Raw genomic sequence first — 12,850 nt, 5'->3', positions numbered from 1 at the left:
AGAAACAAAAATGAACATAAAAAATTGCAGCTTTGATGTTTGACACTTAGAATGTGACAATGCTGAGAGTGCTTGAGACTTGCTAATGAGTGACAGTTGTGTAAATGAGTGAATTTAATTCTGCCATTGAAGAAGAAGCAAATTACTCTTTTTCTAGTGAATTAGCACCTGTCAGACCATTCAGTTCTGTTTAATAAATTATCTCCATTAGAGCTCTAAAGTAGCTTATCCTCAAAGTAGCAGCGGAGTTAATGGAGCTCACTTAAATGTGCGAGTTAGACCTTTTTTCTCTGCCAGGTAGGATTGATTTAAAAAAAAAAAATACTTTCATTCAATCCTTAGTTTTTTAAATGAATATCACATTTACAAAAGAAGATTACATTTTAAAAGAAAGTAATTCTATCATGCCTGAATGTCAATGGTGGTAGAGTAGCTGTGCATGGTTGCACGGGTTATTGGAGAACGAGTCTGGGGGTGGCACTGCAGTAGACTGCAGTGGGGTATGCTATGGAAGGGTGTACTGGGCCCTTCCTGATATGATGCCTTGAGGTAATTAAGTGTTCCAGCTAAATCCAGCTGAAAATGAGCAAAATGGAAACTGCAGTTTCTCATATTTTTTAAGAGAAATTTTAAGAAAAATAACCTTGCATTGATTTTTGTTTTTTGAAAAGTGTTAATTACCTCATACTGCATGCTTAATGTGAGACACTGAAATTGAGATGTGCACTGTACCATAGCAAAGGTGAAAAGGAGTAATTAACATCAACAATCCACAGTGCTGCACAAATCTAAAACTGAAAAAATAATATTCTAAGAAGCCAGTTGGAAATGTTCTTTAAATTGGTTGGTCTTTAAAAAGATTCTTATGTTAACAACTTAACAAAAAAAGATGATTGAAATAATCTTGAACACAGTTGATAGGAAAGCCTAGCATGGAAGAAGAAAATGACCTAGTATTTAGTAGTATTATGCCTCTAAATCTATGCTTGTACTTAATAGGAAGCAAAATATGTCATTTGGTAAAACTAAAGGATTAGTTGTAATAATTAAGGATCAACTGTTATTCCCAAATTAAGCAAGAACATGATATGGCAGAACTTTTAAATTACAGGTCTGGATGAGATGTAGAAGACTTACGTTGGCCTCTGTAACAACTGGCATAATCATGTGTTAATCACAGATTACATCTTGGCCTTCATACTATCAAGTGTAATTTAATGAATAGATTAACAAAAGAGAGGAAAGAAAAGGACTAATATTTACAAAGGCCTACTTTGTGCCACATGCTGTGCTGGAAATAATTGCTGATTCCCTTACTTCACATAATCACCCTGAAAGGTAGGCACCCTTTCTGGTTTATGTACTGCATTTCTCAAAGATGATGAGTGCTCATGATTACTAAGTTAAGAGTATCCAAGTTAGTCCTGACTCAAAGCTCGAGCTGTTTCTACTATACTAGAATGACCTTTAAGTACAGCACGTTAGTTATACAAACAAGGATATTTGAGGAAAGAGTGATCATGATATCTACTAAAGGAATAATATTATAAGCAACAAATTCTGCCTAACTGACCACATCTTCTTTGCTGTGGTTGATAAACTGAGGCATCTTACTCATTTTTAAAGCTTTATTGGTTCTGATTAATGAGAAGACCCTTAATCATTTCTTTTTGTTCTATCAATTTAAAGAAATGACACTCAAAGCAACCATTTGTCTGTCATAATGATCATCTCTGTAAATATTACAGTTAATTTAAAACACTCCAAAAAACATGTTTATGTCAGGGAAAAGGGTTAGTTTAAACTGTCATAGACATGAAGTCAGTGTCAAAGTAAGCTGTGATATAACGTAGTAGTAACTTTTAAAACTTTAGTATGTAAAATCTATATACTCTAGTTATACTTTTGCTTTAGTTAGATAAATTATTTCACTGAAACAATACTTAGCTAATACTGCATATATATTAGGTAGGGATGATGATAATTTGCACAATAAGTTTAAAAATTAATGTTAAGTTTGCATACACTGTAATTTCCCGTATGGATTTTCACATATTTAGTAATGATGGAAAAAATGTATTTGTGAGTAAATATTATTCATGAAGCATACATTGCATGTTGAAACTATGATGTGTTCCTCAAATATTATTGCATTTAATGCTTATATGAATTTTGTGAACTAGGCATCTTTTTTTTATATGTTAAAAAGAAGGAAACTAAACTTAATGAAATTAAGAAACTCATCCAGTGTTATAATTACACAAACATCCCACCTGGGCATTCACCCTATACATAGCTATGACAAAATTATTGTAACTTGGATTTTAACTTTTTTTATATACCACATATAACTCTTTTTTTTTTTTTTCATTTTTATCAGTACCAGGGATCGAACTCACGACTGTACACTTGCAAGGCAGGCGCTTCTGCCACTGAGCTAAATCCCCAGCCCCATCCATATATAACTCTTGTTTTGGATTAAGTGATTCGTTTTTGTTTGTTAATAGTCGGGAATTTATACTATTATTGTCAATGTTTTTTCCCTTTACAGGGAACCAAAGTCCTGCAGATGTTCATGTGGTATCTGAATCCACGGCAAGTCTTTGATCTCTCTCAGGAAGGGCCAAAAGATGCGTAAGTCTGGAAATTCTCTACATAGTTCACATGATTTTTAGGGAAGTGAGAACTTTCTAATTTGAGGTCAAACTCCATTATCTGATTATCTTGTGAAATATTTTTTGACCAGCCTTATTTTCTCTTTGACTTATAATTCCTGCGCTTTAAAACGTGATCTGATATTCCTTACTACTGGTCTTTGAGTTAATTTGCTTTCAAACTTACCTTCATAATTGTTGACTCAATTAGCAGCTGTTGGGAATGTAGGTCTAACTCTGGGGAGCACAGCCATATACATTTATTAACATTTCTGTGTGTGTGTGTGTGTGTGTGTGTGTGTGAGAGAGAGAGAGAGAGAGAGAGAGAGAGAGAGAGAGAGAATATTAATTTGTTATACCTATGAACTCCCTCAACTAGTTTGGGGGAAACATTTGAATTCCTGATCAGTCTCTTTTCTGAGCTTTTCAGAATCTTATTCTTTGATTTTGTTAGATGTTTTGAAATTAAGTCTAGACAGAAGTGGCCCTACATAGTGGGAAAGAGTAGAGAGATTTTTCTCTGTTCTCTGAGTCTCTATTCTAAATCTATCAACTAAGTTAGCTCTGATGTTATTTGATGAACATTAGACTATAAAGGATACCAGTTATTTATTATTTTGTTTGGGGGTGAATAGAAATATTGTTACTGCATAAAATGGGAAATTTTATCTTTTGAGTATGCAGGAAAACATGAACTATAAAAGTTAGGTTTACTGTCATAATCTATTAATTCTTCTGCCACTGGAGTTTGTTGTAAAACTTCTACATGTCTTCTGTATTTGGCTGTATTAAAGCAAACCTGTTATCCTGGCTTATGTCCTTTTGGATGTTACCTTTTTAGATTTCTTCACTTGAGTTAGATAGATGTTTCATAAGTCACCATAAAGTACCTAATGGGAGAGAAAGTATTTTCAGAAAAATGTTAGTTGATTTCAGTAGGCACTAATTTTTAGAGTAGAGCCATTAATAGCTCCTGTTAAGCAAAAGATTGATAAGGGGCAACATCCCTTCATACTGAAATATAAAATGATAGAACTCCAGTAGATAAATTCAGAATTAAAAAGAAAATGCTAAATTTCCCCTACTTTTGACTGGGATGTAAGTAAAATTATGAAGGTGAGTGGAAGGACAGACTTTTAGGTGTAGTAGTAACGATTAGGGGAAAATCCTGTCCTCTTTTAAAATTTTGTTTCGTGACATTAAGAGTGGGAAATACGGATTTGAAACAATAGATCCAGGGAAAGCTAATATGACATAAAGAAGAGACGTACATGGACTATTAATTACTAATTAAAGATGATTTTCTTTAAGAAATGAGAAGGAAAAATGGGAAAAGAAAAAGAAGAGGAATAAAAACAAGCTAAAAAAAAGATGAATATATTGACATGATAGTGGGAAGAATGAGGATTAAGCTCTGAAATATCCCCAAATTATTTTACTGTGAACCATTTAAAATGTAGTGTTTGTTCCCTAGGCCAGATCCAGTAGTTGGAATTGGTCCACTTGTGGGTGCTTGTTTCCATGCTGTTATCATTCTTACGATTATCTCTCTTCTCCAGTGGATTCCACTTTATCTGTTTTATCCTGTGTTCTCTCTCTCTGCTGTAGGCAATAATTATGATCTCTTATTTATTTTTTCTTCTATCTTCTGTAGTCTCGAGTTGTATCGGAAAGTGCCAAACCTGAGAATTCTCGCCTGTGGTGGGGATGGAACGGTAGGTTCTTGAAAGAGAGTCTAGTTCTTTTTCTAGTTCCTTTTGTCTTTCTTACTGTTTTCCTTATGATGGTATTGTTTTTTATCCTCAATCTTTCCATTCCCCTAAAATTAATGTCTGTTCTCTGTGACTCATATCCCTTAAGATTTAGAAGGTACTGTATTGGCCTTACGGATCTGTACTTGATCTTTTTAAAATATACTTCTCTCCTGAAATTACTGTACAATATATCCTTTTCTGTTCTGCAAAGTAAAGATGTGTTCATATTATTGAAATGAAGGTTACAGATGACTAAATTATTTTAAAATGTAAACTAGTATTTCCACCTCTTTTTAATATTTATTATTTATTAAATTTGTCTTTTAAATTGATACATAAAACATAAGAATTATACATATTATTCAAGTATCATATAGTGTTTTGATACATATAAACAATGTGTAATGTTGAAATCAGGTAAATAATTATTACCTTAAATATTATTTCTTTTTTTTTACATTTTATTTTAAAGAGAAAAAGCCCAAAATTTCAAAACAGGGTAATAGGAGGGTAACGATGATTAATACATTGTGTATTGTTGTCTTTAAATTAGTTGCTCAGAGTACAAGATATCAGAACTTAATTGTCCAAACTATATTAGCACAAACCTTTCTTTTCAATGAACTAAGGGAAATTAGTGGTATAACTATCTTAACTAATATACTTTATATTTATATTTATTCTTGTCTTTTGCTTTCCCCTTCTTTCTTTTCTCCATTCCCCTATCCCAGTTTCTCTGCATTTTACAATATCATTGTACATCTTGGATTTTATTTACTCTTTCAGCTTCTTACACTGGAGAGACAATGCAGTGTGCATACATGTGTGTCTGTTTTATATCATTTACAAGTATGGTCTCAAGTTGCATCTTCAGTTTATCCTTCTTGTGGTTGTGATGTACTCCATTCTATAAAAAGATCCCTTTTTTTTTCCCATTCCGTGATTGATGGGCAGTTGGGTTGTTTCTAAGATCTAGCTATTACAAATCACGCTGCTATAAACATGGTGTATATGTGTTGCTGTGGTACTTAAACATTACTTCTTTTTTATTTTTTTGATAAACATTATTTCTGTATGGTGAAAACATTCAAAATTTTTTCTTGTGACTGCAATATACACTATTCTTGAATGCTTATGTTTATAATTCCCTGCTATGCACACAAGAGCACCTTCCTTCTGTGTAACTGTAACTTAACACTTATTGGTCATCCTCACCTCTCCCCATCCATCTTTCCCTAATCTCTGAAGGTAATCACCATTCTACCTTCAGATTCTATGAAATCAACTGATGTGATTTCACACATGAGTTGAGATCATTTGGTACTGATGTGATTTCACACATGAGTTGAGATCATAGGGTCTTAGCTTATTTTGCTTAACATAATGAGCTTCAGTTCCATCTGTGTTGCTACAAATGATAATTTCATTTTTTAAAAAAAATTATATTTTATTTTAAAGAGAAAAGAATCCAAAACACAATAATTAGGGAATAGCAATAGTATATATATTGTGTAACATTTCATGTTTTTAATGTCCCAGAAGTAATCCATTGTGTATATTTGCTATATTTTCTTTATCCTTTCATCAGTTGGTGGACACTTGGTTTGCTTCAGTCTTTTGCCTATTATGAGTAGTGTGGCAGTGAACCCAGGAATTCAGGTGTCTCTTGGCCATGGTGATTTCATTTCTTTTCAGTGTATTCCCAGTAGGGGGACTGCTGGGTCATGTGATGGTTTTAAATTTAGGGGGGAACATTCATACTCTTTTTGGCTATAATAATTTTTATTTCAGCCAATGATGTGCTACAATTTCTTTTCTACACCTTTATAAGCCATGTTATTGTTAGTCATTTTGATAACAGCCATTCTTACTGTGATAAGGTGCCATGCTGTTGTGAGTTTTATTTGTATGTCCTTGATAACTAATTATGATGAGCATTTTAAAAAACGCACAGTGGGCTTTTATATGCTTTCTTTCGAGACATTTCTATTTAGGCCTATTCCCCACTTTTTAATTGAGTTGTTTGTTTTCTTTGTATATTGTGAGTACCAACTACAGTCAGATTTATAGTTTGTACAGATTTTCTTCTATCCTATAGGCTATCTTTTTACTTTGATGATCGGTTCATTGCTGTGTAGAAGCTTTTTGGTTTCATGTAGAGCAATTGATGCTTTTGCTTTTGTTTCCTTTCTCTAGAAACTCCTTTCTCTTCCCATTTCCTGAACAATTTTCTCTGTATTTTCTTACAGTAGTTTCATAGTTTAAATTCTTACCTATAAGTCTTTTGTCCATTTAGAGGTGAATTTTGTAGCTATAATAGAGCTCTCTTTTCACTCTCCTGTATACAGATACTTTGTTTCCTCAGCCCCATTTACTAATGGGTTAATACTTTCACCAGTGCATGTTCATAGAACTTTATTTGGAAGCTTATTTACTTAAAGGTGTTTAATCTAGGCTGCATTCTATTCTCTTGTTCTGTGTTTCTGTTTTTATGCCATTAACATATTGTTTTGATAATGACTGATTTGTAATATAGAGTCAGGTATATTATGCTTCTTGCTCTAAGCTTTTTGTACAAGATGTCTTTGACTATTTGTACTTTTTTATGATTCCATACAAATATTAGGTTTGTTTCTTCTACCTTTGTGAAGAATGTAATTGGTGTTTTGACAAAGATTAAATAGGATGTGTTTCCATTTATTTTGTGCTCAATTCCTTTCATCAGTATTTTATAGTTTTCCTTGTAGAGATCTGTCACTTTTTTGATTAAATTTATTCTTAGGTATTTTGTTTTCTTTGTAGCTATTACACATGTAATTATTTTTTAATTTATATTTCAGAAAATTAGTTTTTGATGTACAACAATGGTACAGATTTTGTATGTTGATTTTTATATTCTGAAACTTTGCTAACTTTGATTATTAATTATAATGATTTTTAATGAAAGCTATAGGGTTTTCTGTGTGTATTACCATGTCATACATGTAGAGTGACCTCTGGTCACCCTTTCTCATCACTGGTTGTCTCTTGTTTGTGTACTTACTGTGATGTGCATGTGGTGTTTGCCCCTCATTTTGTTGATGTGATAGGCCACATTTTAAAATTTGGATATGCCAGAACATCCTCATATCCCTGGAGTGAATCGCAGTTCATCATGGGAAAGATTTTGGCCTCTTTGATTTTTAGGAGTGATTTAAAAATTGCTGTCAGTTCATATTTAAATATTTGATAGACTTCAGCAGAGCAAACGGGTTTTCTGTGAGAGATTTTTTTGATTATTGATTCATGATCATTACTTGTTTACAGTCTGTTTCACTTTCCTACTTCTTCAGTCTTGTTATGGTATATGTATTCAAGAATTTGTCCATTTCTCTAAGTTACCTGACATGGTTTATGTCAGTGGCCCCCAAGCCTCATGCAATTACGGATTTAACCATATCTAGCGTTTGTGGTTGGTTCGTTGTATAGCGCTTGGCTTGGTGGTATGAGTGCTATACCCACCTAGGGATGGTGCCAGAGTCCAATGTAAGGGCAGGAGGAAGGTGTGCCTCTCTCTCTTCTGGGTCCGCACTTTGCTGTTTGCCGTGACCATCAACGGCAGCTCTACCACGCCACCCTGCCTTGGAGCCAGTTGAGTATGGACTGAAACCTCCAAGAACTATAAGAAATAAACCTTTCCTTCCCTAACTTTGGGTGTCAGGTTTTTGTCTCAACAACGAGTAAAAAATAACTAAGACATTATCCAATTTATTAGTAGTTATTCAGAAGAATCATTAATGATTCTTTATAGTTCTGTAGTGTCAGTTCTAGTGTCCCTTTTCTCATCTTTTTCTTGTCTTCCTTTTCTTAGTCTAAAGATTTATTTTTATCTTTTCAAAAACAAGCTTTTTGTTTCACCAATATTTTGTATTTTTTTGTTGCTGTTCTCATTTATTTGTTATGGTGTTCATTATTCCTATCCTTCTAATAATTTTGAGTTTGTTTTTCAAGTCCCCTGAGATGCAGCAATGGATTGAGATCTCTCCACTTTTTATAAAATATATTGACTGATACAAATTTCCTTGAGTACACTTTTGCTGTATCCCTGGGGTAGGCATGTTGTGTGTCTGTTTTTATTTGAAGAAACCTTTGATTTCCTTCGCAATTTTTTCCTTTCTTTATTGGTCATTAATAGTCAGTATATTTCTACATATTTGGATAATTTCCAAAATATTTCACCATTGATTTCTAATTTATTGTCAGAAAGAAAGTCAAGATAATATGCTTCTATTAAATTTGTTGAGACAGTTTGTGGATATCACACTCTCTGCCCTGGAGAATGTCCCATGTGTTAGTAAGAATACATTTTTTGTAACCGTGGATGATTTGTTTTGTAGATGTCTGTTAGGTCCATTTGATCTAGGATGCAATTTGACTCTGATTTGTTTTTTATTTTTAGACAGGGTCTTATTTTGAATTTTAGGCTGGACTTGAACTGCATCACTTAGGCTGGCCTTCAACTCATGAGGATCTTCCAGCCTCACTCTCCTCAGTGCTAGGATTCCAGTTGTGCACCACCATGCCTGGATGACTTTTTCTTTTTTGTTTTTCTGTCTGTGTGCTCCTGAAAGTCTGCGATTAAAGCCTCTTACTATTTTGGAATGTATATTTCTCTTCAATTTCATATATTTATATATAATTTAACAGGAAAAAACAACCATATATATATATATATATATATATATATATATATATATATGACAGGTAATGTCTTAAGGCAACAGTTTTGTTTTTGTTGTTAAGCTAATCAGTGGACTAATCCAGTTATCATACACCCACAATTCATATTCATATTCTTTAGGTCCAGTTACCTCCAAAAAGCCCTACATATGTGTACATAAGACTTAAGGGGGAAATCTAGAAACAAGTGATAATGTTCCCTATTTATTCTATCTTAGTTATTTTTCAATCTGGCCTGCACTTTTATTGATACAGTTAGCAAAGCTAGAGAATTGAGAATCATGATAGATGTGTTGTCTCCTGTCTCTTTCTTCCAGATTTGGAGTCTTATTTTTAGGATGTATGAAATTGTATTACAATCCATCTTTAGTTTTTTTTTTAAGTCTCTCTAATTAGAATGCTTCATTCTTAAAGTTGCAACAAAATTGCCTCACTAATTTTTTCTGCTAGCACAAAAGCACTTAATACAGCATCATATACACATTAAATACTAGTAAATGCAACTGGAGTGAAATAGGACATTGATTTCAGTGGTCTCAAGATAATTATTGGAGAATAATGTTTTTCATTTGAAAATATAGTGTTTGTTATTTTTCAAGATTCATCACACAAATTATTAACTGATGAAATGTTCATTATAAAGTCATACACATAGAGGAAAAGCCTATTTATTTTTGTCTAACTGAATTTTTTAAATCTCACCATGCTTATTAAATTTCAACTGTTGCATACAGTATTCTAGAGAACTGTATTAAGGCATATGCTAATGAAGGAGCAGAGATGGTAAGCTCCCTTTCATCCCTATCAAAAAGGTCATGGCTAACCTCCTCCCTTTTTTGGGCTTTTTGATACAAGCTTTCACTATACAATTCAGGCTGGTCTTGAGCTCACTTTGTACCCCAGGCTGGCCTTGAACTTGCAGCAGTCCCCTTGACTGAGCCAACTGAATGTTAGGATTACAGGTGTACCCCACTATACCCAGTTTAACACTCCTGTAATGAGACAAGTTAACAAGAGAAAAGCATAACATTTATTTAATCACTATTGAACATGACAGAGGAGACCTGCTAGATGACCCAGAAGCTCAGGGAAAACTACTTGCTGTTGCACCTGGATTTCCTGAGGAATGCACTGCCAGGTACAGATGTGACTGGATGACAGAATGGGCCTAGTAGTGGTGTATGAAAGGGGAAGCCTAGCAGAACCTGACTGCCCAGACTTACTGGGCTACTTCTCGGTGTAGAGAAGAACCTTCTGTGGTGTGAGAGTGTTAAGAGCTACTGTCAGGCAGGGTAGGTCAGGTAATTTCTTCATGGCCAGCTTTTAGACAGGAAGTGGGTAGGAGCATAGTTAGATTGATAGTTCTAGGTTTTCATGGCTTGCTTCAGGGAAAAAGGGCTTTAATTTCTGTGATCCATCTTGAGGAAGAGGAATTTTAGTTTCTTTTATTTACTATGGGAGCAAATGAAGGGAAAGAGATGAGGGGAGTTCAGGAGGAAATCAGAAGGAAAGCTTTGATTCTGAGGTTCTTCTGCCTGTCCTTCCAATTTCCTTCTGTTCGAAGCATGCACAGTGCTAACGTGCCACATTTTGGGGTATAGTTTCCTAAGCCACAAGCTGTAGAATTTTCTGAGATACTTTTATTGAGGAATTTATGTTGAAAGGAATCCTGTGGGGACAAATATACTATGTTTTTTGGCTTAGCCATCCTCAAAATTAGTTATCTTTAATGAAAGGATAAACTTACTGTGCATCTTTACTGTGAATGTCTTTCTTATTTTAGAATACAATTTCTTTTGTACATGACTTCAGTATTCTACCCAGCTCTTTTCTCCCTGTTTAAGTGTCAGCAACAGTGACAAGTTGAGGATGTCCTGGGTGTCCTGAATTCATAGTTGTTATTTTTTCTTAACTCAATTATCAGGTCCACATCAACTGCCTGTTACATCCCCTGCTTGGAGACTTCATAATTTCATTGGATGCGTAATAGTCAGATCTGCTCACTTCCTCTGACCCACCTATTAGATCTCTCCTCTGATAGCCTTTCTTGCTACTTTCTGTTCTCTACTCTGCATATAAGTGTAAGAAGTGTTGTGGAGACAATCTCTCCAGTTAGATACGTATTTGAAAACACAGAATTTCAAAGCATAAAATAAAAGATCCCAATCCCAATACTCATGAAACATGATTAGCAAATTCATGCCAATGTCTAGAGGCCAATGAAAAGACAGAAGAATGGAAGGAAAACTAGGAGTTGTTCTGTCAAGAAAACAAACTGAAAAAGAAAATTCCAGAAATGGGCAGTGGTGATATTTAAGATGAGACTGAAGAAATAACATACACTTGTAGACTAGCAAGTATCTGGTGTTTTCAAGAAAGCAGTTTCAGTAGAGTGTCTGGGAAAAACCAAAGAATGATGAGTGAGAGACTTGAATCAACTTCTAATAGCCAAATCTAATCAGTGTTCAATATGTACAAATTCTGTGTTGTCATTTTTATCCCCTTTATAACATGCATAACACAAATGCTACCCAGTTCTCCTACTTTTCTTTGCTGGACTTTCTGGTACATTATCATTAAATATAGCACAATTAATAGATATTGCTCAAAGTTAAATACCTTTATTATGTGCTAAGCAGGTCCCTTTTCTTCTTATAGACTTTACCTGTATTCATAATATCAGTCTTCAACTTCTTATATAACTCAAAAGTCTACTAGTTACTTACTTGCAATAGAATGCCCAAGATATACAGACTTCTGAGCTAACAGTTTTTGTTAATAGTGATATCTGCTTGTCAGTTACACAGAACCAAAACTCTGTACCTTACGTAAAGCTAGGTTTTATTTTATCTTATTAAAAGGAAATGTTTTGTAAAAACAAGACAAAACAAAACAAAACAAAAAAACCCAAAACAAAACCCAAAACATATGTGGTTTGCACAATATTTATCATGGTTTGTAATCTGTATTGGTTCAGAATGTGAAACTTTTTATTCTGAGTGGAGGCAGAATCTGTATAAAGAAAGGCAGCCTGATGGATTTATGATGAAAACCTACTGGCTTTCGGCAAGTGCAGTGTACTTCTTGAGAATGTCAGGTAAATGTTTGACATGAGGTGTTTAGCCTTTAGTTAGTCAGCATATCCATCAGTGTAGGAGCTGTCAGCATCCTGCCAGTGTGGTGAAAAGACTCAAAGAGGGAGCAGAGATAGAATAGTTTTTGATTAAGATAAGGATATATTGCTTCTGATCTGTATTATTTTGTATGCAGAGTATTATTTAATGTATAGAAATTTTTCATTATTTTAAAACAAAATTGTTAGGCTTCTGTATTAGCTACTTTAAAATGTATGTTATTAAAACTATAAGAGACAGAATGATCTAGCTCAGAAAAATACATTTGGAGGTAGAGGTGGATGAGGCGATTGTGCCACCATTTTTGTGACATTTTTGTGACTTTATCTGTAAAGGGATATATTAGGTCTCTAAAGTTCTTCACAGCTGTAGGTAGAATTATAATAATATTGACAGGTGCTGTTAAAGAGAAATGTAAACCATACTGATAATAGTCAGTTTTCTAAAAGGTACTTTAAAAAGTTTTTTGAAAAAGCAAAAATAAGTGTAGGTGAAATATACTTTGTTATTTATCTCGAATATCATGTCACCATGCAATCTTTAAAGGTGATTAGTGAAATATTTTGCATTCTACCATCTTGACAAAGAA

General features: G+C 33.8%; 1 protein-coding gene across 1 annotated transcript in view; it reads left to right on the top strand.

The window, feature by feature from the left end:
• Dgki (diacylglycerol kinase iota) overlaps positions 1–12,850 on the top strand; it is a 466,489-nt gene that overhangs the window by 256,083 nt on the left and 197,556 nt on the right. Inside the window, 2 exon segments of the mRNA XM_063250554.1 lie at positions 2,552–2,634; positions 4,309–4,369. Coding sequence (XP_063106624.1) covers positions 2,552–2,634; positions 4,309–4,369 — 144 coding nt within the window.

Source organism: Cavia porcellus, unplaced genomic scaffold (genome assembly GCF_034190915.1).
Source record: "Cavia porcellus strain 051 isolate PalLab524CR breed Dunkin Hartley unplaced genomic scaffold, mCavPor4.1 scaffold_6, whole genome shotgun sequence".
Taxonomy (NCBI): domain Eukaryota; kingdom Metazoa; phylum Chordata; class Mammalia; order Rodentia; family Caviidae; genus Cavia; species Cavia porcellus.
Note: the sequence above shows the minus strand (reverse complement) of the source record. Positions and strands in the feature narration are given on the sequence as shown.